At 41.1% G+C, this 26,815-nt stretch overlaps 1 protein-coding gene and 1 long non-coding RNA gene across 7 annotated transcripts in view; one reads left to right on the forward strand and one right to left on the reverse strand.

Annotated features, from left to right (window-relative positions):
* Positions 1-1,275: 1,275 nt before the first annotated feature.
* LOC122185262 lies at positions 1,276-26,550 on the forward strand. 6 transcript variants are annotated; one of them, XR_006180822.1, is made up of 12 exons: positions 1,276-1,365; positions 3,112-3,204; positions 6,146-6,299; positions 7,708-7,830; positions 8,840-8,953; positions 9,431-10,003; positions 10,111-10,167; positions 12,940-13,075; positions 14,307-14,411; positions 14,849-14,937; positions 19,076-19,485; positions 21,747-26,550. It is a non-coding gene; the product is annotated as an uncharacterized LOC122185262 (long non-coding RNA). The 6 variants fall into 6 exon arrangements; XR_006180825.1 differs by lacking the exon at positions 6,146-6,299 and having other exon boundaries at positions 21,747-25,103; positions 25,197-26,550; XR_006180824.1 differs by lacking the exon at positions 6,146-6,299 and having other exon boundaries at positions 21,747-22,807; positions 25,008-26,550.
* The window catches only part of LOC122185261 (contactin-3-like), a 69,235-nt gene continuing 55,268 nt past the window's right edge, over positions 12,849-26,815 (reverse strand). Inside the window, exons 10-20 of the mRNA XM_042880867.1 lie at positions 25,296-25,471; positions 22,240-22,357; positions 20,978-21,136; positions 20,742-20,891; positions 20,096-20,166; positions 19,014-19,248; positions 18,749-18,864; positions 18,186-18,372; positions 15,458-15,570; positions 13,650-13,818; positions 12,849-13,057 (exon numbers count right to left, since the gene is read on the reverse strand). Coding sequence (XP_042736801.1) covers positions 12,957-13,057; positions 13,650-13,818; positions 15,458-15,570; positions 18,186-18,372; positions 18,749-18,864; positions 19,014-19,248; positions 20,096-20,166; positions 20,742-20,891; positions 20,978-21,136; positions 22,240-22,357; positions 25,296-25,471 — 1,595 coding nt within the window. The 3' untranslated portion in view covers positions 12,849-12,956. The remainder of the gene's footprint in view (positions 13,058-13,649; positions 13,819-15,457; positions 15,571-18,185; positions 18,373-18,748; positions 18,865-19,013; positions 19,249-20,095; positions 20,167-20,741; positions 20,892-20,977; positions 21,137-22,239; positions 22,358-25,295; positions 25,472-26,815) is intronic.

Raw genomic sequence — 26,815 nt, forward strand, 5'->3', positions numbered from 1 at the left:
AGAACTGGCACGCAGGGCTCTCACAGCAGTGCCTGTAGGAAATGCATCCTTGTGCTCTCTGTCTGCCAGGCCCCATCATGCCTGCAATGATATTGAAGCATCCTGGGAGGCTTCGTGGTCTCTGTCTTTTCAAATAAGTGGAGCAAGGAATTGTGATAGTCAAAAGATGGTGAGAAGGGAATGGTTTATTTTTCTGTTGCTTCCATTTTGTTTGTGTGCAATTGTTAACACTGACAAGTGTATTTTAGAGTTTGTGAAGGCACGTTAGGCTGAGATGGTGCATTGTTTTTTCATGTTTAGTGCACACGGTTTAGATGGCATGCATTAATCATATTCCTTTTGCCTTTGTTATGTTAATGGGAGAAATAAACTCTTGGTTTTCTTTTATTAAAAAAAAAAAAAGGGAAATGGGTAAGATTTATTAAGATGCATTATATATCAGCAGCTAATGAAGAGGAAATAATGATGACTCTGCACTGTAATACGTATTAGAGCACTAATTAGACTACAGCAGAACTGCTCACAGATGTCTTTTAAACACCTGCTTGATAATGGTCAGCCCATGCATTACTGCACGTAGCAGGGCACACCTGCACACAGACACACAGTGCACATCATCCTTCTCTTCTGTCTGTGTTCATCCATGCTCACATGGGTTAGGAAGGGCAGTGAATAGCCCTCGTGGTGGCTGGGCTGAGCCTGTGTTCCCCATTGCCTGCTGCAGAGAAAGGCAGAGGAGACCGATACAGGTTTTTTCCAACTTTGTGACCCTGTAAAGTCGTCGTGTTTTCCGGGCAAGACTTTCTGATCCATACAGTTGTCCTGCATGTTTGTTAAGCCAGAATTTTCTGTACTGCATCTCCAACATTTGTTAATTATTTATTTTTGTTCAGCTGTTTTTGAGACCATTGACAGCTGTACGTTTAGGAATAACGTTGCCCTTCCTTTCTAAAGTCCCCTTCTTTAACTGGAGTATCAAACAGCAAATGTTTCCCATCTACCTCTTACTTGCCTTTACATTTTTGAATGTTATGTGTAAATAACTGAGTTTTAAACGTGGATAACGCGTAACCCTCATCCATCTGGCCACAGGTTACAAACAATGTTCCTTCTGTTCTATATGGAGATGCGAGCATCACATACCTACCTACCTTGCAGCCTCTTGCTCAAGCTCATGTTGCTCATGTTAGGGCCTTTGCTAATGGCAGTGACTCTTGTATTCCCCAAATACTGACACTGTGATATATCACCTCTTTTCCCCCCTTCCCAAAGGCACTCTGCTCTGCCCCAGGCTGTGCTGCTGGCATGTTGCAGGACACGGAGCTGTGCTGGAGAGCCTGAGCTGCCCCAGTGAGCGTACCAAAGGTGAGAACTCATTCAAAGCCTTTTTTTCTTATCTTGACCATGAACATTTTTAACAGGTCTACTAACTCCTGAGGTAGTTAATTGATTAAATCCCACATGACCACATTTCTCATAAAATAATGGGCTTAAAAGTAATATGTAATATTTCCATTCTATAGGTGTTATGTTTTTGTCTCTATTTCAAAATTTTTTATACAGGCTGCAATTTTATATAGCTCCATTTCAGCCGTTGTGAGCTACAAATGTTTCTGTGCTGTACGTAAAATAATTTTTGACTTGCACACAAGGATGCTGCTGCTTTATATAACTTCTGCTCTGCACCCTAAAGGTAGCAGTAACACTCGGGAAATTTAATGCAGCAATCACAGAGGGATATAGCTGGGAAGGGAGGAATGCTAGGGAAGTCTGTCCATGCCCATCAGCACTGTTTTTCTCCTGTTAAGTACCAGACTGGTACCAGCTCTATGGTCAGCCCAAGGACCAGGTGATGCCAAGGGGTGCAAAGCAGCACTGGATGTTGTAAGGCAGCATGATAGATGGATGTGGGTTTATTGAAAGGAAGGAGGGAAAGGAGGGTCCCTTTTTCTGTTCCTCTCTTCCTCTTAGCATGTGGGCTGGTCCTGAGCATAATCTTGTGCTGTGTGGGAGAAGTGGGCTTTACCTAGTTACAAACAACAGCTATAAAGAAGCCAAACTCCAGGCAGTTTAGTTGCATTCTTCATTAGGATAAGTAGTGGTCTCAGCACACCAGATGCCTCAACAGTGTCAGCTTTTTGTGAAGCCAGTAGAGCAAAGCAGGAATACACTCGTGTGAGGGAATTGGGGCCAGAAGCTGAGTCTTTTAGAACCCCAGGTGGATACTCTGCCTTGCTGAGTTTTGGAAAAGCAAGCCTGGGTTGGTGGCACCGGCTGTACACCTGCCAGCTGCTGCTGTCAGACCTGAGCTCACCCCCTAACGATGTGCTGAGCCAGCGCATCTGGGATTTTTGAGCAAGCCAAACCAGTCTTCAACAGGATATTCTTCAGAGGTCAGGCACTTTCCTCCACTTATGGGAGAAACTGTCTCTGTGTCATGAGAAGAAGAGGGAGGGGAAGGAAGGCATCTAGAAACAGGTTGAGTCCCTCTGGGTGCTGCTGTGCTGGAAGCCCAGCTGTTTGGTGCCTCTGCTCACAGCACTGCTACCTGTCACTGGTATGTGGCAGCAGAGCTGTTCCTACTCCATCTGCCCTCTGCCTTGTGGCCTTAAGATTCACAGTCCAGTGTCAGAGGAGATGAGGCCTCATGTGATGTCAATGAACTGCAGAAATAACCTCTGCAGGGATTCCTTAAATCACCCCTCAGGGCCCTTCCCTGCTGGCTCCCCAGTGCGTGGCAGGTGACTGAAGATGTTAGCTTCTGCTTGCTTAGTGCTGTTTAATTGCCAATCTATATCAGCAGTATAATTAGGCATAAGCCATATCAATTTAATCACAAACCCTAAACAAACCAATGCTCATTCAAGTCCTGTGCATATTGACAGGCTAAAGCAAACCCTCAGCTCTTATCCATTCTGCACACAGATAATTTTTCTGCCAGCATCTTCTGCATCAGAAAGTCAATAACTGAGACCAACGTTTGTGTCAATAAATCCAGCAGGCAGTCTGCCCCTTTCCTGAAGGCTCACGCACTGCTGCATCACTGCTTCTCACTGGGGAGCTGACAAGGGTTGTAACCTCATTCTTTTTCTTCCTCTTCACCTTCTCCAGGCTGCTGAAGGAAGGAAGTGGAATTCTGGGCAGTTTGGAGATGTTGAGGAGAACCTTGCAATGCTCAGCAATTCCTGAGCAGCCTGCTGTAAAGTAAGTCTGATTTCTGAAAGTGGAAAATTGAGTTGAAGTATCTCCAATTTCCTCTAAAGTCCTACGGGGCTTTTGTTTTGTGAAAGGGACAGTGGGATTTGTTCAGTTGCTTATCACTCATACTGCCTTTATATGGCTGAAAAGGCTCAGCTGTCGTAGCTCTGACACGTGTTAAAGCCCTTACTGAGGGCAGCAGTATCAGAGCTCTGTGCCTCACACAACACCCCGGTGTGCTGGGGCCACTGCTCACTGCAGCAGGGCACAACCCAGCACAGCTCAGCACAGTGCTGTGCTCCCAGGGAGAGCTGAGCGGTGCTGCTCCGTGCAAATGCTGCAAACGTGCACGACCTTTAAATTCAGGCTGAAATGAAAAGATCTGCTGCTAACTAAAAGTCTGGGGTTGCTTTCAGATGTCTGAGTATTCAGAGAATAGATGTAGCTTAAAATGCAAATGTGGTGCTTTCTGCAGAGCATCTCTGCTTTTCAAGATCCCTCATTTCATGCTGTTACATCACACTGCCCTGCTGCTTCCATGAAAGGAGCCTCTCTGAGGAAAAGATTCCCACAGACAGAAATCCAACTGATGTGGTTAAAAAAACCCAAAACATGTATTTTAATTTCTAAAGTGCATGATGCCCATCTGAAATTTGGCATTCAGCATTTTATCTGGTGTGTAGAATACAGCCAACCGCTGGTTTTCTGGGCACGCATCTTATACAGTGGTCCTCATCCATGTGAGCAAGTAGATCCTGAAGTTTTCCCATGGATCCTGAAGTTTTCACTGTAGGATTTCCCTCTGAGAGCAATGATGCTCCAGGGCCTCTTGGCATCTCTTTTCTCTGTGTGTAAGTTCCATGCTCATGCAACGTTAGGTGTCCTGCACACGAAGAGAATCAGGCCCAAATGCTTTTATTTACATCACTAATGAGAAATGTCTGCAGTGCCCATGAGGAGCAGCTGCCTGGTGAGTCTGTTCCCTGGAGGTTACACATGTTCCTGTGATGCACCACTGGTCTTGCAACAGTGTTTGCTTGGCACTTGTTGGGGCTTCCTGGACATTGTCATCCTCTGTCTTTACAGCAATGTACGATGTGTTATTGATGGGTGAAATACAGAAAAGGTTTGACATTTCTCTGATATCTTGCATTTTTATTCTCTAACAATTTCAAGTATTTCCAATTCTGTGCCACTACTATTCAACATTTTAAGCACATAGTTCCTAGCAGTGTCAGCTTGTATTTTAAGCTTGTCTGGTTATTTTGACAACGTGAGGCATCATAAGTGATGTAAGCTGTTTCTCTCCTTAGAAGCAGGACCCAGCCCTGTGCTGCCCAGATAAGAGCAGCGAGACAGAAGCTGCTTTAGAAGCAGCAGGATGCGTTTGACTGCACTTCAGCTGCTCTGTATCCAGAGAATAGAGCAGGCAGCACTTTGGAAATGAACTGAGGCTATGTTAGAATGGAGGGAAAAATCAGATCCAAGTCCTGCTGTAGCCTGAGACTCCTCAGAGATTTGGAGAAGTGCAGTTTGCAGCAATTTAGCCTTGAAATTGTGGTTGTGACCGTGCTGTGTGTGTGACAGAGCCTCATCAGCACATCGTTAGCTTTCAGGTTTCACTCAGATACAGAGCTGGGAGCTCAGGTGCTTGTGGGCAGCAGTGGGAGCAAAGGAGGGCTCTGATCTGTGGGACTTCAGGACAATCAGAGAGATCAGCAAGGAGAAGGAACTGAACCTGCCCCGTGCTTAATGGGACGGGCATCCAGTGAAGCAGGACAGTGTCCACAAGCAGCAGCACCTTGGTTCTTACCTGAACTCAAAAAAAAAAATGAATTCTGCTATTTTCTTGAAGGAAAGACAGTGAGGACCTTAGAAAGACCCCTGAGATGTTTCTCCGTTCTCATTTTTTGGTGCTGAGAAACTCTGCCCTGCTCCTTGTCTCAGCTTTTCTCAGATTTGTGTTCCTAAAGCATGTGTCAGCCACTGCGTCCTGATCCTTTGGTCACCATTTTCATAGGTGTGATCATTAAGAGCTATAACTGATAATCTTGAGGGCTGGCAGCTGTTATCAATGATAGATGGCCTCTTCTGGGAAACCTCTGGCTCTGAGAACTCCAAAATATGATATAAGCCTCATCTTTTCAAAAAAGCCTTTACCAGATGGGTCTAAATTAAAGCATGGCTCTTCCCATTGCTTTATAGATGATAGCTAATTAGCTGCAGAATAGATAGATCTGCTCCTGCAGAAGTGGAGCAGGCAGAAGTGGGTGTTTGATATTGAAGCATTTCTGTGTTTGTTTTCAGTGCATCCATAAGGACAGATGATGAAGTCATTAGAATAAATATCAATACATGTATTGAACTTTCCATTATTCTGGATTTACCAGAGTTGGCTAAAAAGAGGACAGTTCTTGAGAAACATTTCATTTTTAGTATAGTTCTGCAATAGATCAACTCCAGATCAATTTGTACGTTTTGTCATCAGTCCTATTAGTAGACTGCTGCCAAAATTTGCAATCACAGTTGAGGAGCTGACATTTGAACCTTTAACTTTTTCAGGAGGGCTCCTCATGATGATCCTTGGTTTCCAGCTCTGAGGAAAGCATTAGCCCCAGGCTGCAGTAGGATTCTGTGTCCTCTTTTCCTCCTGTGTGTGAAAATGACTCCAAGAGATTGTTCTCCTTCAGGCAGGAAATGCTGAAAATGCTGAGCTTTTCACTTAAATGCCTCGCAAGCAGTGCTGATTCGATTGCCAGTCTTGTTTCCTCTTACAGTAGCTATAAAAGTCTCCTCCCCCCACCCCAAATCAAATTTAAAATGGCCTATTTTAATATGCTTCTCTTAAGCGTGTCTACATGCTAGATATGAAGAGTTTGAGCTTATCTTGTGTTATGTAAATACTGCTGTGCTTCCAGATTAAAGGCTTTTTCCCCCTTTGATCCAGACTTGTAGCCAGTTCAACTTTCAGCAGGAGTCAGAAGAGGTTTGTGGAGTTTGGCAATAGTTTTGTTCCTGAGGAAGGCTGGAGAAAGAAAACTCAAAATCACCGCTATGAACAGCTCTTTAAAAATGAATGGCTAACTGAAGGAAGTCTTGCGGTGAGCAAATTTTTGCTTGATATAGTTTGGGACCAAGTGTAAAAATAGCACTGCCACATTCATATGCAGCACGGTGGTGGAAGCGGCCCCTCTGCTGGGGTGGTCGTGTCCCATGCTCCCACCGATGGCCGCGTGCTGCAGGCCAGGCCCTGGGCACACAGGTGTTGTCCTGTGAGTGAATGGAGCCACGGCTGTCCTGTTTGTGGGGATCCCATGAAAAACTTGTGCTAGCTCTTCTGGAAACACAAGCGCAAGTGGAACTTGGCTGAGGTTTGTTCTTCTTTGCTATTTCCCTCAGTTAGAAGAGTGGATCAGAGAAACTCGGATCAGGTCCCCAGCACTGGGTACTGTGGTTGCTTGAAAATAATTTATTAATAGTATTTATATTTCATGTTTCCAAGGCAACACGAAAGCTCAGGACATTGGTTTTCCATACATGAGGAGTAGGTTTTGGCTGCGGAAGTGTTTTCGCTGTCTCACTGATTCTGCTATCAAGGCACTGAAAGCTGTGCTTTCTCTCATCGTAGTTGGTTTCTCTCCGATATCCATAAAATGATGAAAGTCAGATAGATGCAGCTGATGAAATAATCTGTTCTTGCTGCTGAACTCGTTCAATCACCAGAGAGCTCCAGTGTTCAAATAGATAAATTAGTGTTGTGACAACGGTAACTTTAAATGCCTCAGTTTGGTGGCAATGTTAGGAAATGAGACAAAAACTAAATTACTCGTCTGCTTTAACTGTGGCCCTTCTTGGATTGCTGATGAGAGAGATTCTTGTTAAACAGACGTCCTTTTGGATAGACTCCTTTACAAGTCCTCCCTTGAGAAAATGATTTAGTGTTTGTATCATATAAGACATGAAAGAGAGGGCTTTCCCTCATTTTCTCTGCCTCGTTTCCTTTTATGACTTCAGCTGATAGAACAGGTCACTGCTCGTGTTCCAGCACAGAAAGATCCCCAAAACAGAAATCATCGGAGAGAGCAGTGGCACCAAAGGCCTCTCTGCCTGCTCCATTAATGGCACAGCGGGCACACCCAGGTGCTTTGGTCTCAACGGAGAATTCACTTTCCTTGGAGATGGCAAAAATCAATCCGTGCTCCTACTGAGAGCTGCAGAGCAGCTGGCGCACGGTGCCTGAAATAAACCCACTTGTGTGCTGGAAGCACTGTGTGGCTGTGCAGAGCTGGGCCCTCCAGCAGAGCAGGGCAGCTGCTGAGGTTTCCACTTCCCAAACCGGGGAGGATGTGACCCCTCTGGAAGGGGCTCTTTGCTGATGGATGGCTCTGGTTTGTCCCCTCCTTCCTAGGAACTGCTTTGACTTTAAGTTGTCATCAGCTGAAAGTGAACATCTTGAGGTTGCATCCTCTCCATAGGCTAATGGGATGTTTTTTATTCTTCCTTTTTCAGCACTTGCAGTGCCGTGACGTTCTGCCATCCGAAGGGGAATTAATCGCTGAGCAGCATGAAGATTGCACAGCACAGACAACAGGCATGGTCCAGGCCTCAAGGGACTAATTATGTTCTTAAAGGGTAAGAAAATAATCTGAGGTGCACTGGAAAGAAAGAGTCTTAGTAATGCTCCGTAATGCTCATGTTCCCAGAGCTATTGGCATATCTCCATACCTCCAGTATTTGTCCATTGAAACATAGAGACATTCAAAGATACAAAGATATTTACTGACCTAAAAAAATATCAGCAAGAAGCTCAAGAGAATATATTAAATGTATAAACTTGTTTGACTTATAAGGAGTGTCGTGGCATACACTGTATATGACAGTGAGTGTAAGCTAATGATGAAGGAGGGAACCCATGAAAGGTATGGTGAAGAGGAAAGGTATTTGAATCTGCTAATGGAAATAGCAGGGTTTGGGGTAGGGGATCTGTTCTGTGTACCTGCTGCATCACAGGACAAGTCGGAGATCAGGCAATATGTAGCCACTGTCAGGAAGAGGAAAACATGACACCAGATCCAAAACTGGTGGCAGGCTGTGGTTATCCCTGACTCCAGCTGTCTGCGAGTGTTGTAGGTGACCTACAAGGAGATCTCCCAGAGATCACTGCATTTTTCTGTCACAAGTGAGACACTGCTGCTCTCAGCTCACGCTGTGTTAGGAGCAGCTCCCAGCAGAATCCCTGCTGAGTTGGCAGCTGGTGGCTGCTCAGGAGACCGGAGCATGGCCTGGAGGGGACATTGTCTGCCAAGGGCATGGTGGGGACGTGCTGGGCTTTGGGAGGGCTGCCAAACAGTGCCCGTGTGCATCTCCTTGTCCTGCAGCCAGCACTGTCTGATGGTGTGGTTCCAACCGATCCCATGGACAGCAGCGAGACTTCCATGTGCAGCCAAATGCCTTGGCTGGCTGCAGGAAGGACTTCCAAGCTGAAGGTGAGACATTAACAGCTCTTCTGAAATGCTAACAGCTCCCACAGGTGACGGGCACCAGCTCAGCTGGATGCAGGCAGCTTCCCTTCCCTTCTTGCTGGGGCCCTTGAAACAGGTTTGAGCTTGCGGAAAGACAGATGCCCATACCTTCCTTACAGGCTGCCCATCCTGCTTCCCAGCAAGACCTCAGCTGTGAGTGTACCAGGAAAGCAAATAAGAAAGGTCTTCACAAAAAAGCTCTAAGAATGTAAAACTGGTACCTGGAGATACAGGTAAGTGGCATACTTTTTTCCTCCCCCATTTTGTAGCTTGCAGTATATACGCATCAGATTTAAAGGCAAGTAGTGTCTCTCTTTATCAAACAGGCTTGATGAAAGAACAATCATGTACATTCAGTTATATCTCTGCTAAACGTATCCATTTTTATTGCTTTCCAGTAGTTCAAAGCATTAGCATAAAACAATCAAGGAGGCTGTTTTTCCTAAGAGAGAATGCCTGTTTACAAACTCATTTTATTTTCACAATACTCCATTGTTATTTATTTCAGACAGAAAGCTGTCAGATTAATGCATTCCCTCATGCAGGACAGCTTGCTTTATTGCCCGTTATTAAGATATAACATATATAACCTGACAAGCACTGCCCACGTCTGCAATCCACCAGTGAAAGGCAAATTAAGTAGAAAATGGAGATCTCCAGTATTTCTTGGGGCTCAAGTGATATTAGTTTTTAACTCATTTTGTATTCAGGGGGGATTCTGCCTGTTCACAACATATCTGACAGCGTAAACTGCCCAAAGAAGGCTTTTTTGATTCACAGAACAGCTACATCTGAGGAACTGCTGTCAGAGTCACAGGAGTCAACTCCCTTTGCATAAATGTGTGCCAACAAAGAAGGAAAAGAAAAAAACAACCCGACAAATTAGTTGGATGGTGCAAGAAACCAGTTAGAAAGCAGCTCCTGGAGGCAGAGTGGTGCAAGGTGAGCAACTGAGATGAGTAAACCCCATCTTAAAACAACCCAACAAATAATCCTTATGGCCTCAAGGCTCCAAACCCCAGTGCTCACGCTGTCCCAAATGAAAGTGGTTACAGCTGCTGGAGGATACGAGGCACAGCTGGTAACACCTTAAGCTAAGTTGGTCCCTTTTCTGTGGTGCGTGTATTCAAGCTAATGGCAAGACATCTGTATTCTTCCTCCTTTTCACAACAGTTTGTTTTCCAAAATATCCCACGCGGTCTCCCTCACAGCACCCAACTGAGAGTTTCTGGGGAACTGCTTGGAAGCTTCCAGTGAGCCTCGATGTTGCACTAGGACTGCTAGTAAGCTTGGTGCAAGGTCCCAGCACTGCAAACCTCACCTCATCCAAGTGATGTTATTCATGTTTTTTCATTATTGCTTAATCTGATTTATTTTCTTTTTCCCCCAGGATTGAATTCCTGAACTTGCTGAGTGACAGAAACTGCTCTGGAGAAGTCAACGAGAGGTAGGCTGGCTTTGGGAACTCATGTTATCTCTTAATGACTCTTTATGTTTTCCTTCAGTATTTTCCCAGTAATTACTTTTTTTTTCCTGACTCTCCCTGGAGTATTAAGTCAGTCTTATTATCACAAATATTAACTGAACTGAAATGAGATTAGGAACAGAGGTCATCTTAAAGGAAGGCTAATGTGAATACAGGATGAAATACAGAGCAAGGCCATGTGTCTAGCTACAGTGATCTGGAAAAGAAACCATGCTTTACTCAAGAAAAATGGTTTTGGGCTTGTTTATAAGTGTATATGCAACAGCTATGTTGGGATTATTATTAGTCCTTATTGCAGCATCTGGATCAGCTCCTTTCATGTAGGTTAGGTGACAGCCAGGTATTCCATGCTTTGGAAGCTTAAAATATGGTTTCTGCTCTGCTCATGTTCCCACTGAGCGGGTTTTAGTGCTAGAAAGTCACCAGCTTTATGGGAAACTGCAGTATGTGACAAATAGGCAATTTGCAGGGGAAAAAGCACCATGCAATTTAATGACAAATAGTGATACACTAAATAAATTATTTAAAAGAACCAACTCTTCTTTAATATAATTACATTCTATTTCATTTCTGAGGAGAGGAAGCAGCCTAGCGGGGTAGACAGGAAGCCAAGCCAAGGAAAGTGAGGTGGGTTTTCATCTGTCAGGATGCAGAACTATGGGCAGAGGCAGAGCTTATGTAGCCCTTACTCCTCCTCTCCCTCTGGCCTTCCTTTCTGTAGAAGCAGGCCTGGGTATACAGGTGAGGATTTTAATGGCAGCAGAACTGCTGAGAAGGAAACCGCTCCTGTCCTGCCATGAAGCATCAGGAAGGAGAAATGTTCTGAGGAGCACAGACAAGGATTTTAGTTGCAGTGAATCCCCATGTGCAAGTATATAATATACGGACATGCAATAATATCTGAAATAGTCTTGTATCCCTCTATGTAATAAATATTTTATTAGAATAGAAAAATGCATACAGATAACCATAGGATACACACACAACTGGAAGTTTAAGGAGAAATTTTAAACTTTTCAATATGAAACAAGGTACTCGGTACATATCTCATGGAGATATATAACTAGAAATTAAATAATACACGGTAATAGCATGAAAATGGCAATACAGGAATGTGAACTGCAATTCTGTGAAACAAGAATAGAAAGATTCACTCTTTGTTGCAGGAAACAGAACTATATACTTACTAGTAACCCCTGTTTTCCATCTCGCACCCTCCCCCCTATTTGCAAGAGTCTGAAAACATCACTGGTTAGCCACATTGAAAAGCAACTAGCCATTTATAACTATATATTTACAGTATATACAGATCTTGCTTACTTCAACAGCTAGCACTATTTTCATCTGGATGTGATGCTGATCTATTTGAATGCATATCAAGGTATTTCTATAGTGTTATCATGATACCTTTAATCCTGGTTCTTCATGTTTGTGTGCTCTCATAATCTCATGAGATAAAAATGAAGGTCTTTAAGATATGCTTTATGTCACATGAACACTTGCTGTACCATGGATGTGTCCAACAGGCTGACTGGTCTAAATTCACAACGGTGAAAGTTGGATATACCAGGTTTAAGGTATTGCTATGAAAGAAAGCATGGATTTCACTGTAGCGAGCTTGAGATCCTCGATGTATTTTTAAAATTATAAGCTATAGTATTGCCATAAACTTACTAGAATTAGATGATAGCAATGGGGTGTATTAGAGTGCTGGACCAGGTGAAATAGTCTGAACGGATTAAAGAGCAGCTGGAAGGAGAATTATGAATGTATTATTGAATTTACAGCGCGTGCGGTGCGGCAGACAAGGTAATTTTGGGCTGCATATTTGAAAGCACCACACCACAAGGTAGGAAGATGGTAACAGTTCCTTTTCATAAGGCCGTGGTGCAACTGCATTTCAGTAACGCTTACAAATGGGCACTTGTGTCAGTGAAACACACTGATAGGAGTTCAGAGAAGGGGGCAGTAAGAATGATCACAACTCGGTTATGAATAAAGGATCTGGTTACTGAATATAAGGTAAGGATGTGAGGAAATTACCTTAGAAGTGATTAAGAGGAAGGTCAAGTGCTGGAAAGAGTACACAGATGTACGCTGGGATAGAAGAGAGCTTTCTTTGAAACGTGGCTGTGAGCTCATTTCTTAGAAGCAGTGGAAGCCCTGCCTCCAGACACCCCAATGTGGACTGTGCAAAACTAACATTAATACTGCGACTTCTCTAACTTTTAGCTTTGATTTCTTGCTAGATTTAGAATAACTTCTGTAAAGGGCAGCAAGCCGCTGACACTGTCTTAAAGAACTGCCAAGTAGTTCATGTTTTCCACTGCTTGAAACTGCATGCTCTGCTCTCAGCTTTCATATGTAGAATGATGTTATCACAATACTGTAAAATATACTCAAAACAATTCATTGTCACTGTAAAAACTGAGTTTTTCATAGAGCCAAGCTCTTCCTTGTAACTGATCACAGTGCCATTTCAACTCTCTTCTTACACTGTAGATGAAGTACGTTATATGTAAACTCCTTTGGTTCAAGTATTAAGGCATTTCAGACTCCTTTTTAAAGGATTTGCTAAACTTTACATGGTATTTTTTAATTCATCCTACAGTGAAATAGAAAGAATTTAAAAACATGTCAGAAGAAAAACATGCATTAACCACTGCAGCTTCTTTGTTTTTTTAAGAAAAAGCACTTTTCTGTAATAACTGATTGATAATTTGTTTCTTCTAGCAAATGAAAATGCAGCATCACAACACTGAATTAAGAGTGAAGGAAAACACTGTCGATAAAATGCCAGATAGACTGTAGATGTTCAAGGTTGATGGACCAGAGCCTCTTGCATCCATACCTGTGACAGATGAAAAAGGTCAGGATTAAATGAAAGCATGACTATCTGTTGTGTCAAATCATTACTCTTTTACTAGATACTAAGCAGAAAAAACCTACTTTCATTGTTTATTTTTGATAACCAGTGAAGATGTATAAATAGAAACACTACATATTTTTAAGCTACAGAAATGCACTGCAAAATATTTAAGCTATATCAATGGTCTTTACTGTCAAGATGACCACAAAAAAAAAAAAGAGAAAAAAGTAAAAAATGTTGTTTAATACCAATTTGCATGGTAATTTACCAGTTCAGTAGAATGAAGTTTGTCATGCATAAGAGCAGGAAGACTGTTAATTGCTTTTCTTTTTAATACCTTATTACCATACTTCATACACGCTTTCAATTTTTGTTCTCCTATCAATAAGGACTCAATTCCTGTAGAGAGAACCTGTGACAACTGCCTGGTGTCAGCTGCACATTTAATAATGCATCACTATGCAAAGGCAGAGACGTGTCTCTGTATTGTGGGTGGTACAATGGAGGTTATGATAGTGGTTGAGGACTGAACATAAACACATGACAAAACAACAGCAGTTCAGCTTCAACGTACTAGCTAGTCTGGGAATCAGGATCTGATCACTGCTAGTGCCATCTCCACCTTCAGTTGTTGCTTTTACTTCTATAATGTAATCTTCATTAAACTGGAGCAGAAGTTCAGCTGTTGTTTTGTCTGTGTTCAGCACATTCATATTGTTCTGACTGCTTGTCCTGTACAGAACCTGCAACAAAAGCAAACAGCATCTTTAGAAAATCCATAGTGCAATACTTCTTCCAGTAGGAGCTGGCATGCAATTTTTATTTATGTTTCTTGGATAAAAGATTTTGGTCTTAAAAAGGCATGATGAGAGAAAAAGTCTAATTTCTGGTTAACATGACAGGGCACAATTACGTTCAGTACCGAGAGGAGTAGTGAAAGAAGTGAACATGGATGAAAGTATTTTACTAACTTTAATCTGCAATGGCAGAATCTGTGATAGAATATTCTGCTGACTGTTGAGTATTGTCATCATGTACTGTTTTTTAAATTACCCCTCAATTTGGAGTCTGTCATTATCTAGATTAACTGATTATGCCAATGCACAGTATGGGAAAGAGAGAACTAGAATGTGAAAATTATGGAGCTGTGTTGGAAGATGTTCCACAAGTGCTAATTCAATTAGTCTGTCATTACTGTTAATTACAGAAAGTGTCCTGTTTTAAACACCAGGAGCTGCATTCAGTCAGAAGCCTCAAGCAAGAGCAGTGTCAGCTTCTCTTCTGGTCTTAGATCCAGTGCACACTCCTGGCAGAGTTCTACAAACTTGACAAGCAGGTGAGTCGGGGGTTTCCCCATGCAGTGTGAAACTATAATGGCAACAGTAACGGATGGCAAAAAATGCAAGGCCACTGGAATGACTTAATGATGATCCATCAGCAATCCAGGATCCTGAATCCATCTAAATGACAGCGGCCTCTCAGTACCTTCCAGCTCTGTGCTACACGCTGCCACCCTCGGGCCATGCTCCCTAATGCCATGCTGTGCTGAAAAAAGCTCTGAGGGACACAACCATCTGGCTGCCTTCCACAACGCCCGCGCTGCGGCTGCTCTGCTGCTTTCAATGTCATTTGTTGGATATTCTGCTTGACAAACCAGCTTTCTGTTAACTGCAGTGCCCTTGCTTCTAGGGATAAAAAATGACACCCCTAAATGCTTTTACTTGGGTAAAATTAACCAGCATTATCAAAATTGAGCTTATTGGTGTTTTTTAGAGAAACCTGAGAATGTTGTGGGAGACAAAGTACGCAGTTTGGAACTGTATGCTGGATTCCTTTTGTTTGGCCACCTCCTGTGAAACCAGGTAAGCTTTCAACATTTATTTCTTGACAGCACACCCCAGAACAATGCATAATCAAATCTACATGTAAACTTTTACACAGGTAAGTGTCACATGAGGGGTCCAGCTGTACACTGATTAAGAACTTTCTCAGCAATTCTCATAAGCATAAATGATGTATTTTAAATACTTGTATGTTTGTGCACTGATCAGCTCTGAAATAGATGTAGCAACGTAACTTTTAAGAGAGGGAGCAAGTCGCACAGAAGTAAGAAGAAAAAGATTTAAGAATATCAATTTCATGCCTGCTGCTAAAAAAATCTACTTAGCCAGCAATAGAAAGCATCAGTGTACCATTACTGGTGAAAGGACTATGGTTTGAGAGACAGTCTGAATATGATTTCAACGTACAAAAATGAGACAGTTCTGAAATGTGCAAGGCAGGAAGTTTAGAGGATGCAAACAGATGAGGTAAGGAATGGAGTATTGCTTCCAGATTCTCCTATAGTTGTTTTTTAGGTTGTGGTTTTTTTTTTTTGCTTACCTTATACCCAGTCACCTCAGACTCATTCTCCATGGCTCTTACTTCTTCCCAGTTGAGGATGACTCTGGAGTCAGTAACGTTCCACACAACGTTTCCTGGTGGCTGACTGGGTGCTTTGAATACATAATAAAAGCATGACTTTAATTTAATCAGCATTAGTGATTTATCCTACAGTAGGAAATAACAGTTCAGGTAATTGATTGTCATTACATGTCGGATGTAAAAGCAAGTCGAATAGAGCCTCGTCATTTGTGCACTTTATGGTTCAGAGAATAAATTGGAAAAACAGAAGGAAAAGAAAACAACAGCAAATAAATGTTATTTCTGAAGTTGCATTATCTGTTGATGGTGTTTCATTAAGCACAGTCAAACAAAAGCATTTCTTAGGACACGGGTGATCAATTAGCACATGCTCTAAGGAAACCAATGATGATAACAGACATTTCCTATTTGTAGTATGTTTTCAAGAATAAGTAAACACTCCACAATAAATTTAGTCTTAGTGAATATTCAAACCAATGTGCTATGCTGATTTACTTTAACATGCCTGAAATATAATAGGTGACAAGATTTTTTTGTTCTTCTCTTGAGGCATGATTTTGAAATGCAGTCTGTATGGTTTCACTAGTTGCAGTTGGAACAATTAATAGGCTTTAGCTAAGCAAATCTTTTGGTTTTTGGTTTTTTTTTTTGTGGCAGTGTTCATTAACAACCTGAGACTTGTTTTCAAAGGGAGTGCTATGCTTGTGGCTGTATGCTTCAATGGAAAGGTGAAGTACAAACCTGTTCAAGATGCTTCAATGTGACTTCCCACAAAGTGGATCATGCTGCAAACCACTCAGCCATTAAGATATTTCTAAATGTGTTAAGGAAAACAATTTACTGTTGCTGTCACCTAGTGGAGGCTATTGCTGCTTAGGTGGACTGCTCCAAAGCTTTGATGCTGAAGGAATCCACTGTTAACAACTAACAGTGCTTTAAGAGTTTGTGCTGGCGCTCATGCTTGTGGCTTTTTTTTTTCCTTGGCTTTTTTTTCCCCTTCCTTTTATTTTTAAGCTCATTTGCATAGGAAGTTCCATTAGCAGTCAGATCATAAAGCACCTGATTATAGAGCACAGCACTGTGTGGACACAAAATGTGAGGCTAAGATATAAAATAACTGAAGTCTAACAACTATTCAAAGATTTATTCTTCTGCAGTATTTGCCTTGTTCCATATACTAAATGGGATTCAACCTGATGCACTAATAGCTAATTTCTGTAAATGTAACAGAAGATTGTTTTTCTCCTGAGATTTGAATATTATAACAGATAAAATAGTTTACACACTCAGATATTAAAGCTGAATTTGAGGGAAATGAATCACTCTCTTAAATCCAAAACAAAATATTGTCATCTAAAAAAACGAAGAATAATTACATAGACACTGTAAGCCTCTATCCACCACCTGACTTACAGAACGGATTCAAAAAAGGCTCTGCTTTGCTTCAGCTACCCAAATCTCCAGTAATCTTCAAATTTGTAATAGACAATACCAAACTATTATGTCCAGTATGAAGTGTGCAAATAGCTACACTGATTTCTCTAGGACTCATTAGATGCTTCAAGTTAGTCACTCACACTAATATTTCTCTTAATTACAGCTGACAGACAGAACAGTTTGTTGTAAGACCTCCTGAACATGAAATAATAGCAATATCTCACCTTGTAAACTCAGGCAAAACCTCCACAATTAAGTGCAATTTTATACAACAAAATATCTAAGACTAATTTGGGAAAACAACTAGTGTCAGAGACAAGTTGCAGACTATGAGGTCATTACAGTAATAGGAAGTTACTGTGTAATGTAATTAATGTATTTAAACCCCAGTAAATATAAATTAATTTGAGTGAGGTCATCTGTGCTTGCTTCTGCATATGAAGTTATTGTGAAATTACAGTTTCATAATACTGATGATACAACTCCTTTCAGCAGAAGGACATGAATGACTGTTCCAGGGAGGATGACCTTTTATACAGATATAATTGTCTGTTCTTGTGAATCTGGAAGAAATACTTCAAAACTGATTACCCTGATTTTGAGTTGTATTTACAAAGCAAGAGCACATTAAATATATTAGAAAAATTAGTGCAGTCTTTGACAATCTGCTCTCCAGCTTAATTTCTCCTTTTTGTAATAGGAAAGGGGCCTCTTGTGTAACTTGATTAGGGGAGAACAATGGACGTGAATGATTATTTTGCATGAATAGTGTGAGGATGATTCAAATGCCATGCCCTGGAGAACTTAAAGATGTTCTAAAACCCTGAGAAATTCAATAATCACTATTTTTCTTTCAAGTAACAGATTTTCTTTTTCACGGAGTCACAGAATTGTAGGGGTTGGAAGGGACCTCCAGAGATCATCGAGTCCAACCCCCCTGCCAAAGCAGGTTCCCTACACCAGGTTACATTCCTTAAGTCACTAAAAGAATAATAAAGTTTTTATGCAGAAATGATCTTACCTCAGCTCCATTGGCACGGATGAGTTTTAAGTACTCATTCTGCTAAAACAGCAGAGGGCAAAAACTTGAGGATCTATGCTTGATTTAGTTGCCCAGCTCTTCTATTCTTTATGAAGATTTAGGTTGCTTACGTGCATCGTGATTCCTGCTAATGTGTCTATTCCTCACTGGCCTGCAAATGCTCACACACCATCACGTGCCCCCCCACTTTGTATCTGTGATACTTACGTGTCTTCTTTGTGGTAGCATTCACTGTGGCACTGAAGGGACCTGCTCCAGCACTGTTGTAGGCACGGACAGCTGTGTAGTATGCTAAGTTGCTCTTCAAACCTGTTATTCTTATTGAAGTTTCATTCCCTGCAGCTTTAACTCTGTTTGAAGATTCTTCTTTTCCTCCATTATTCCAGTACCTCACCTAGTAGATATAAAACAAAGCTACTTAAAATGTTGGATAAACATTCAATTCCCTGCAACAGCATTGCATTCGACTCCTTCAGGTGCACATCTCTTGGCTGAAAAAGGTAGAAATATATTAAAGTTTCCAAAATGTGTACACTATTTCAACAAAATTTGCTCATCCATCTGCCTTTCATGCTTGCTGCCCTTTTGACTACAGAAAAAGCAGAACTGAAGCATTAGATTTTGCTCAAATTAAAAAATGACGACCAGAAGAAAATCACTGCTTCATCTACAAAATAAACAAGTTAGACTTGTCTGGCATGAGCTATGTGTGTGAAGGCATTCTGGATCGTGGCATTTTAGAACAAGAGGAGCATTTTAAATGATGTTACCTCATAGCCCAGTAGTCTTCCACTACTCATCTTCCAGGGAATGGCATTCCAGGAGACTTCGATGACAGAGGAGGACAGGCTTGTCACAGACACACCAGTGGGGGCTACAGTAGGCTCTGTAATTGGAAATCAGCACTGGAGAGATGAGCAGCATAGGTGATGGTGCAAATAAATATGTTCATGTTCAAGTTGACCTCAGTTCTATCAACTGTTGCTATATTCATTCATAAAACATCTCATTAAACATAAGCAGAAAATCACATACCTTCTTCAGCTGAAAAAACGGTAGTTATTGAACTGAATGGCCCTTCTCCTTTATTGTTATAGACACCAACTTTGACTTCATATGGTGAAAATGGCAAGATGCTTTCATTCCTGAAGACATATCTGGGCGTGTCAGGAGAGGTGACTACAGTCTGTATCCACGTTGTGGTGCCAAAGGGGCGAAAAGCGACGACGTATCCAAATCCTTCTCCATTTTGCAACTCCTCAGGGATGGGCTGTGAGAAAAGCAATCAGTGACAGAAGCCCATGATGTTACATACCACACTGGAAAAGCTTTGAAGGAAGAAAGCATCACTGTGATGTAATGCATGCGACTGTAAACTGGTTCTGGTCTGCATTTGGGATTGCTGCATCAACAAATAAAGTCTGGTGCAGTAGAGTGTAATGCTTTCATTTGAAACTATCTGCACATCAAGAAAAGAGCAACTCCCCCAAACATTTCTTGTTCTCCAGTAAGTACATTGCTTTAAGACACTTCAGTAAACATATCTTTTCAATTTCTGGTCACAATTCATAGTACATAAATAATACCAAAGAATTCAGCACTGTCTTCGCAAGGTATCTGTACCTTCCCCTGATGTGATTTAAGTAACAACATAGAGTTCCTAATATCAGGAAGAAATAGCATGGTAACGTTTTTTTAACTCATTAACAATAGGATACATTAAAGTAGTATCTGATCTGTTAGCACATACACAGAGAGTTAATGGTAGGAAAGCACAAACTGGGAAGCTGCACTGAGCTGCATAACACTTTGGCTTAACCTTAGAGCAACAACCAACCCTTCCATTTCCCATCCCTCCCCGCCCCCTTTTGCCTTGACAACTGTTTGAGAGCATAAGTAATCACCTTAGACAAGCTAACTGAATTTCTTACTGATTGCAGTCTAACAGTAGCAAGTTAAAGAGGGAAGGCAAACGTGCATAGCTCACATTACAGAATGTTACCGAGCACATATACATCCTAGATGAGAAGCTGCTGCAGCCAGGCAAATTCATCTTTAAAGAAGCGTTTCAATGAAAAAACCATTCTCTGAAGAAAACTGCTTGCCAGAAAACTTACATCCCATGTTATGACCAGTTCAGACCTGCTGCCGCCTCCCCCACTGACTTCAGCTGGGGGAATTTCAGGAACTGTGAAAAAGAAACGTACAGCTGTCTACGCCATGTCAATAGATGAGATGATATCACAAGTTAACCTCATTCTCTGGAGCTAACCCTCTGGTTTTCCTGTTTCTTTTGCCAACTGAGACAAGTGCTTTAGAACCTGCATGGGGTGGACAGGTTCTTTTTGAGCATTTGCAGAACCCTGTATGCTCTGCTTTGAATGTTTATGAGCATCTAAAAATCAGTGGCATGCTTCCAGTTTTCAACAGGGCTAACTTACTTATCCCAAGTAACATCTGGGATTTCAATCAAGTCTTTCTGAGCAGAAAACTGTCAAAACTCATCTCTTCCCCATTCATTAACATCTTCAGACTGTGCAGCACTGACTGAACAGAGTTTGCCATGCTAAAAACAGCTGAAATGTATTTGGATATGTGGACATAAACTGTCCCAAAGCTAAACACAAATACTAACAAACTAGTTACAGACTTTAACTTTTGATGACAATTCCAAGTTTAATTGAAATGAGCCAAAAACATGATTTTTTTTTTTTAAATATATTCAAGATGCTGAATTAAAGACAAATAGAAGAACCCACTAACCTGCCTCTTCAGTTCTTACTTTTTCTGAGGGTAAACTAGGTTCTCCACCTCCTATTTTGTTACTGGCAACTACACGAAATTCATATTCCACCCAAGGATTTAAATCCACCACTGTGGTTGTGAATGTATTTCCATCAATCACATCTGGAACTATTAAAAAAAAAAAATAATTAAGAAGCTAGTGTATCCTGGCCAGGCATATTTCACCAGCACCTGTGACAAGAAATGTGTATTACCTGTGGTAACCCGCTGCCAGCCAACTGAAAAAGGTGTTCTTGCTTGTACAGTGTAAGCAGTCACTGGGCTGTGATTGTCTGTGCCTTCCTGCCAGGAGATCTGAGCTGTAGTATCAGTTACTTCATCCACCCTCACATGTTCAGGGGGCCCAGGTGAGCCTAGGAAAAGATTGAAAAATAGGTGGTGTTCAGTAAAACCAATACCCTGGAAATCACTAATACTGCAGTAAGGATTCCCATTCTATTAAGAGAAGAAGATAACGTTTAGATTAGGATAAATATTTATTAACATTAATTATACTTGCATCTGATAATGTAATTCTGAAATAGGAACCCTGAACTATTACACAGATTACAGGTTTAGTTCACCAACCTCTGTTCAGCATGATTCCTCTTTCCATTCCACATTATCTTTTACGTTGGTCCTTGATGTTCTATTCTAATCTACTAATGTGTCTTTGTAGTCTGCCTACTTGTTATCCACAGCTGTTTTAGTCTATGAAGCACTGTAGCAATTCTTCATCAGAACATCTGATCAGCACCACGAGCAACAATTCCATCAGGCAAATGTTCTGCTGCATTCTAGAAAAATCTTGATTCTGGGCAGCCTAGCAAAAATGCTGTTTCTGTCTTATCTGCACCAGCAAACAGGTGATATAACTAACAGTACAAAGGCAGTTATAAAATACCTGGTATATTTTGAAATACATTGAATAAATCTTGATTGCATCATGTTGATTTCTGGATTACTGCTTTTATTTTGCTACAGATGTAATCATCAACAATGAAAGCTATAGTTCATGCTTAGCTCCGCAAGCAATCCTGCTCAGGAAAAAAAAGGAAATAAAGAAATAACCCTGCATTATATAATTTGAATTCCTGTGTGTCTCCAGGACAAAGCCCTTCAAACACTTTGGCAGCAGATGCCCATTTGCCAGGAAGGATGCTGGACCATGAAGTCACCATTTAGCAGACACAACAACAACATCACAGCTGTCAGTACTGAACTCCACTCATCAGTGGCTTGAAGGACTGTCATAAGAAAAGATATTATGCCATGATTTATTATATTCTTCAGTTTTTATTTTTTTTTCTGTGAAGAAGCAAGTTTCATCCAAAACCGAGCCTAACTTCAATGCAGAATCACGTAATTCAAGTCATAGATGAACAGGTTTTGTAATCTGCACCATAAACTGTTTCTGCAATCTACAGCACACAACAGTAAGAAAACACAATTCATGGTAACTGAAGCTGAAATTTACCTCGTACTATAAGGTCAGCTGCAGATGCCACACTGTCTACTTCTGTCTTCACCATACAAACGTATTTTCCACTGTGTTTCAGCTGGATGTTTCTAATCATCAAATCTCCTGATGCACTCTGTCAAAATACAAAGTTGTTAAATGAATTAGCATATTATTTAATATTCAGCTCACGTTTTGGAAGCGGAGAAATTATCACCTTGAATATATAAAGTTTAAGATAAACTAGATAAATAAACTTCATATTAAAGTTGTCCCAAAATTAAAGAGGCAGTGCAGCAGGTTATTACCCAGCAGCTGCTCCGTGCTACATGGCTATAAGCACTCTCCTAGCAGACAGGAGTTAGTGCCTGTACCTGCATGAGAAGCAAGCTGCAGCACAGGTGCCCAGCACTGGGAACACACCTGCAGACAGCTGTTAAGAACCACGAAGAAAGTCAGCACCCTGTGACCAACTGCTTGCCTCCAAGCCACAAGAAAGATGTGATTTCTACAGCCACCACCCAATCTGACTTCTAGACAGAATTCATAAGTCTAGTTAGCAAAGACATTCAAGGAGTTAAAACAGGTAAGCAACAAAGCTGAACCTGGTCTGTTCCGAAGGGTTAAGGATAGAATTCAGATAGGTACAGTATGAGTCCCTGGGTCAGTGTGCTGCTGAGGGCCCCTCACTGAGCACCTCGTATCCCTGGCAGTTTGTCTGGGATTTCCTTCTGCCAAGTTCCTTTGCACTGTGAGCACACTTGGATTTAAGCATTATACCTCTGCAGCTCTTTGGCCGACTGCCCTGATTTTAAGGTCCTACTTCTTTCTTTTTCATTATGCATTCAAACGTTGGTCATTTCTTTTCCTTTGTCCTCTCTCACGTTACAGCGTGTGGTTGATCAGAATCAAAGAAAGCATGCAAAAAGCTTGAGTGAGTGATAGCTGTAACTTTGCACTCTTACAGACTCGGCATTATTAGTTTTCTACATTACTGAAATAGAGCACTCAATCCTAAACTTCTGCGAGCCAGTTTGCTTCAAAACCTCCCCATGTGCCAGCTGAATGACTGCCTCAGCCCTGTTCACATCAAAGCTTCCAGGTGAAAAATCTGTCAGATTTCAATTTTTTCCCCCTCTTTCTAATTTTCTGGAGCAGCGGTTTCAGTTGAGGACAGAACCATACATACTTTGCAGGTATTCACAGTGCTCCAACCACGACTGATTCTTGAGAACTCAGTGATTTGGGAGAAAGGGAAGACATGATTGCTGTGATCTCCGAAAAACAGAAGTTAACAATCTTCCCAACCCTCTGCCTTTAGCAGTTAATTATTTTTTATGCTCACACAAACTGTTTCCGCTTGGATCCTTACATTTCTAGAATGATTTGTTTTCATGAAGACTGCCGTCATCTCAGATAAATCTCTAACTATATGCAAATCAGCTGTGCCATTTTGTCACAAGTATTTCTTTTTGAGCTTGAGTTTCATTCACTCATGTCAACACCTGCAATTAATGTGTAAGATGAGCATTACGAAGTCTCACGTAGAAGTTGAAAAAACTTTGCCTGCTTCCCTTCCAAGTGTGATAATAAAAATAAAATGCCAGGTCTTCTTTAAAAACAAGGATGTAAACATTTAGAGGACAATCCAGCACTGGTTGCCTCCAGTACCCTAAAAGTTAAGATGAAGGCAATCTAAAATCCATCTAACTTGATTGGAAGTGGATATTCAGGAAACGACCAGCAACAACAACAGATGCACACAAAGCAAATCATGTTCTACATGAACTAATTGTAGCAAACTACATTTAAATAAACCATCTAAGCAGAGGGACCATCAAATAGAATAATTTTACTGAAACATAAAGCTCTGAAACATTAACACCAAATTTAAACTATTTGTGGGTGCTTTGCAGGAGCATCCTGAAGATTTAAAGGAAATCTGTTTTGAACTCTGAAATCTGCTTGGTTTGCCTATAAATCATTTATCTGACAAAAAAGTACAGTACAACAGTGATACATCCTATATTTTTCTAACCATCTGGAAGACCAGGACATGGTGCCATAACATTCCCACTAACCACTACATGTCATGGATCTCAAGCATGCATGGCAGGGACTGCCAAAATATCATTACACAGATCTCCATCCACTAAAAAATCATTTCCTTTTGCTATGTTTATCAACAAAGCTGAAGTTATGCACAGATAGTTCCATTGAACAAATATGCACTGGAAGGCTTCTTACTGGGATTAAATTATTCCATCAACCTTAGTGGGATCTAGACAAGCTCACATAATAGTTCTCTGTTTCTCCTAGTTACCCATGGAGTTTTTCCATCAAGGAGGTTCAATCCCCTTTTCCAATCAAGTAAGACTTTAAAAAAAGTCACCTAAACCTCAGTATTCCATAACTACCCCTGGTTCTATGCCATACAACAAACTCCCAGGTAAGATGTTCTAGAGTCAGAAGTCTGAGTTACTCGATACTCTGAAATTTCTTTCACAACTGGTTGGGAAGTTTCCATGAAATCCTATTTTTTTTAAGCTCTTTGTTTTGTTTTGTTTTGTTTTGCTTTGTTGTTTTTGTTTTTTCTTTTTCATGTGGGGAAAACAGAAGTATGGCCTCCCTCTGTCACAGAATCACAGAATGGCCAGGGTTGGAAGGGACCTCCAGGACCTCCCCTGTCACCAGGGGAGACATAAAGAGAGAAGTGAGGGAAACACCAGGGGTACAAGAGCAGGAAAAAATAAGATAGATTTTTGTTTTGTTTTGTTTGCTTTTAGGCTGGAGCTCTCAAAGTCTGAAACAAGTTCCTCAATCTGTCATTGCTATGTTTCGTTTCCAAGGAAAATCATGTATGGCCAGGTGCAGAGACAGAGGTAGGCACTTAGAAAACTTCAGGTCTAAAATTTGAGATGTCTGCATACCAGATCATGTGCTGCAGGGTAGCTCAATGAATGACTTCTCTGCAGCAAAGACCAGATTCCATACACCCAAAAGAGAAGAAAAAACCTTCACAGTGTTGGAAAGAGTAAGCGAGCCTGTCTGTAAGAGAAGCGTTCACAACTTACCCCTCCAACCTTCTCAAAATGAGAGGCATCTTTTTTGAAGTCGGTGAGTGTCCCATTGAAATACCATGTGAAGCTGATGTCCAGTATAGGATCGTGCTGAACCTGGCAAGGCAAGATGACGCTTTCTCCAACAGTGACATCCATGTTTGAAGGTGCCAAAGTGATCCTTGTTGGCTCTGAGAGCAGAAAAATCAGTTATTGGATTTCTGTAGTACTACGACTTGTCTGCCACTAATGTTCTACCATGTTCTACAAATCTGATTAATGACAGTCACTTCAAATTATACAGCTGGACTATAAATGCTACCGACTGACCTCCCTTGTTGGAGCACTGTACTGTTGCACATTTACCAGTGGGAGTTTGTTGAAACTGAAAAAGTAGCTTTTTACCTACTGTGTACAGACCAATATACCTCACCAAGCTAAATGCACTGCAACCCACAGCAATGAAATTACCATTCAGAAGCATGTGTGGTTCTCAGCAATAACCCATATGATTTGGAGCAGTGTGCTGTGGTAGCAGCCATGGGGAAGATTAAAAGGTGGGAGTGGAAGCAGGAGACAACAAAACCTGGAAACCAGAGGAAATCTATATAGGGTAGGACATGTTGGGTATCTGGGTCTGTATATCATATAAAACATAAATAGTGCCATTAAGAAAAGCAGCTTACAATTCCTGAATCACATGAACAGAACAAATATCATATACCATAAATACTGGAAAAATTAAATTTCCTTCTATAAATCCTCTGTACATAATTCTGTTATTTGTGCATAAAAGGGCATGAATCATTTAGAAACAGACTGAAAATCTGTAGCTGTTTCTTCACTGAACAGAATAATTCTGTTTGGATCTATGAGATGTATGGGATATGCAATGCAGTAGGATATTAGATAATTCTGCATTTGGAAAATCTTTTAGTTATTCCCATCTTTAAAAAAGAACATCATGAGAAAAGACAGTCTTCAGTTAGACTTCACAAAGCACTCCTCCCCAGTCAGCATCTTAGACAGCAGCTAGCAATGGGCATCTCAGTGGAAGGGGCAAGAACTCTTTTAACAGCAATTATGTACACGATTAGCTTTTGAAAGACTTTATACTTTACTGCCTGTAGGGTCCCTGAGCACTCCTGCAGCTGGAGCTTCTTCCACATCTTTTTCCATGAGCAAATAAGTGTATAGTTCCTTAGGGCTAAAGAGATTTTTGGACTGGAATGTATAATGACCTCTAATATTTTTGGTTGGCATGAATTTCATACAATGTTTTTTAACAAGTTAAATAAAAAGAAGTGCAACAAACTTGCATTGTTTACTGTTCAGGTAACTAAGAGAGAGCATGGAGGAAAGTGTTCAGAACGTCCTCATCTGAGCTACCAGGACCATGAAATCTCTGTGCCAAAAGGGAGAAAATCCCTCGGTCTCTTTCCTCTCAACTAACCAGAGATCAATCCTTTTATTTTTATACATTCTTCAATATGTATTTTGTCACACTTTTGCTTTTCAACACATTTGGTGTTTGT

The sequence above is a fragment of the Lagopus leucura genome, unplaced genomic scaffold (genome assembly GCF_019238085.1).
Source record: "Lagopus leucura isolate 7727_CA_CO unplaced genomic scaffold, USGS_WTPT01 Super-Scaffold_100028, whole genome shotgun sequence".
NCBI classification, from domain to species: domain Eukaryota; kingdom Metazoa; phylum Chordata; class Aves; order Galliformes; family Phasianidae; genus Lagopus; species Lagopus leucura.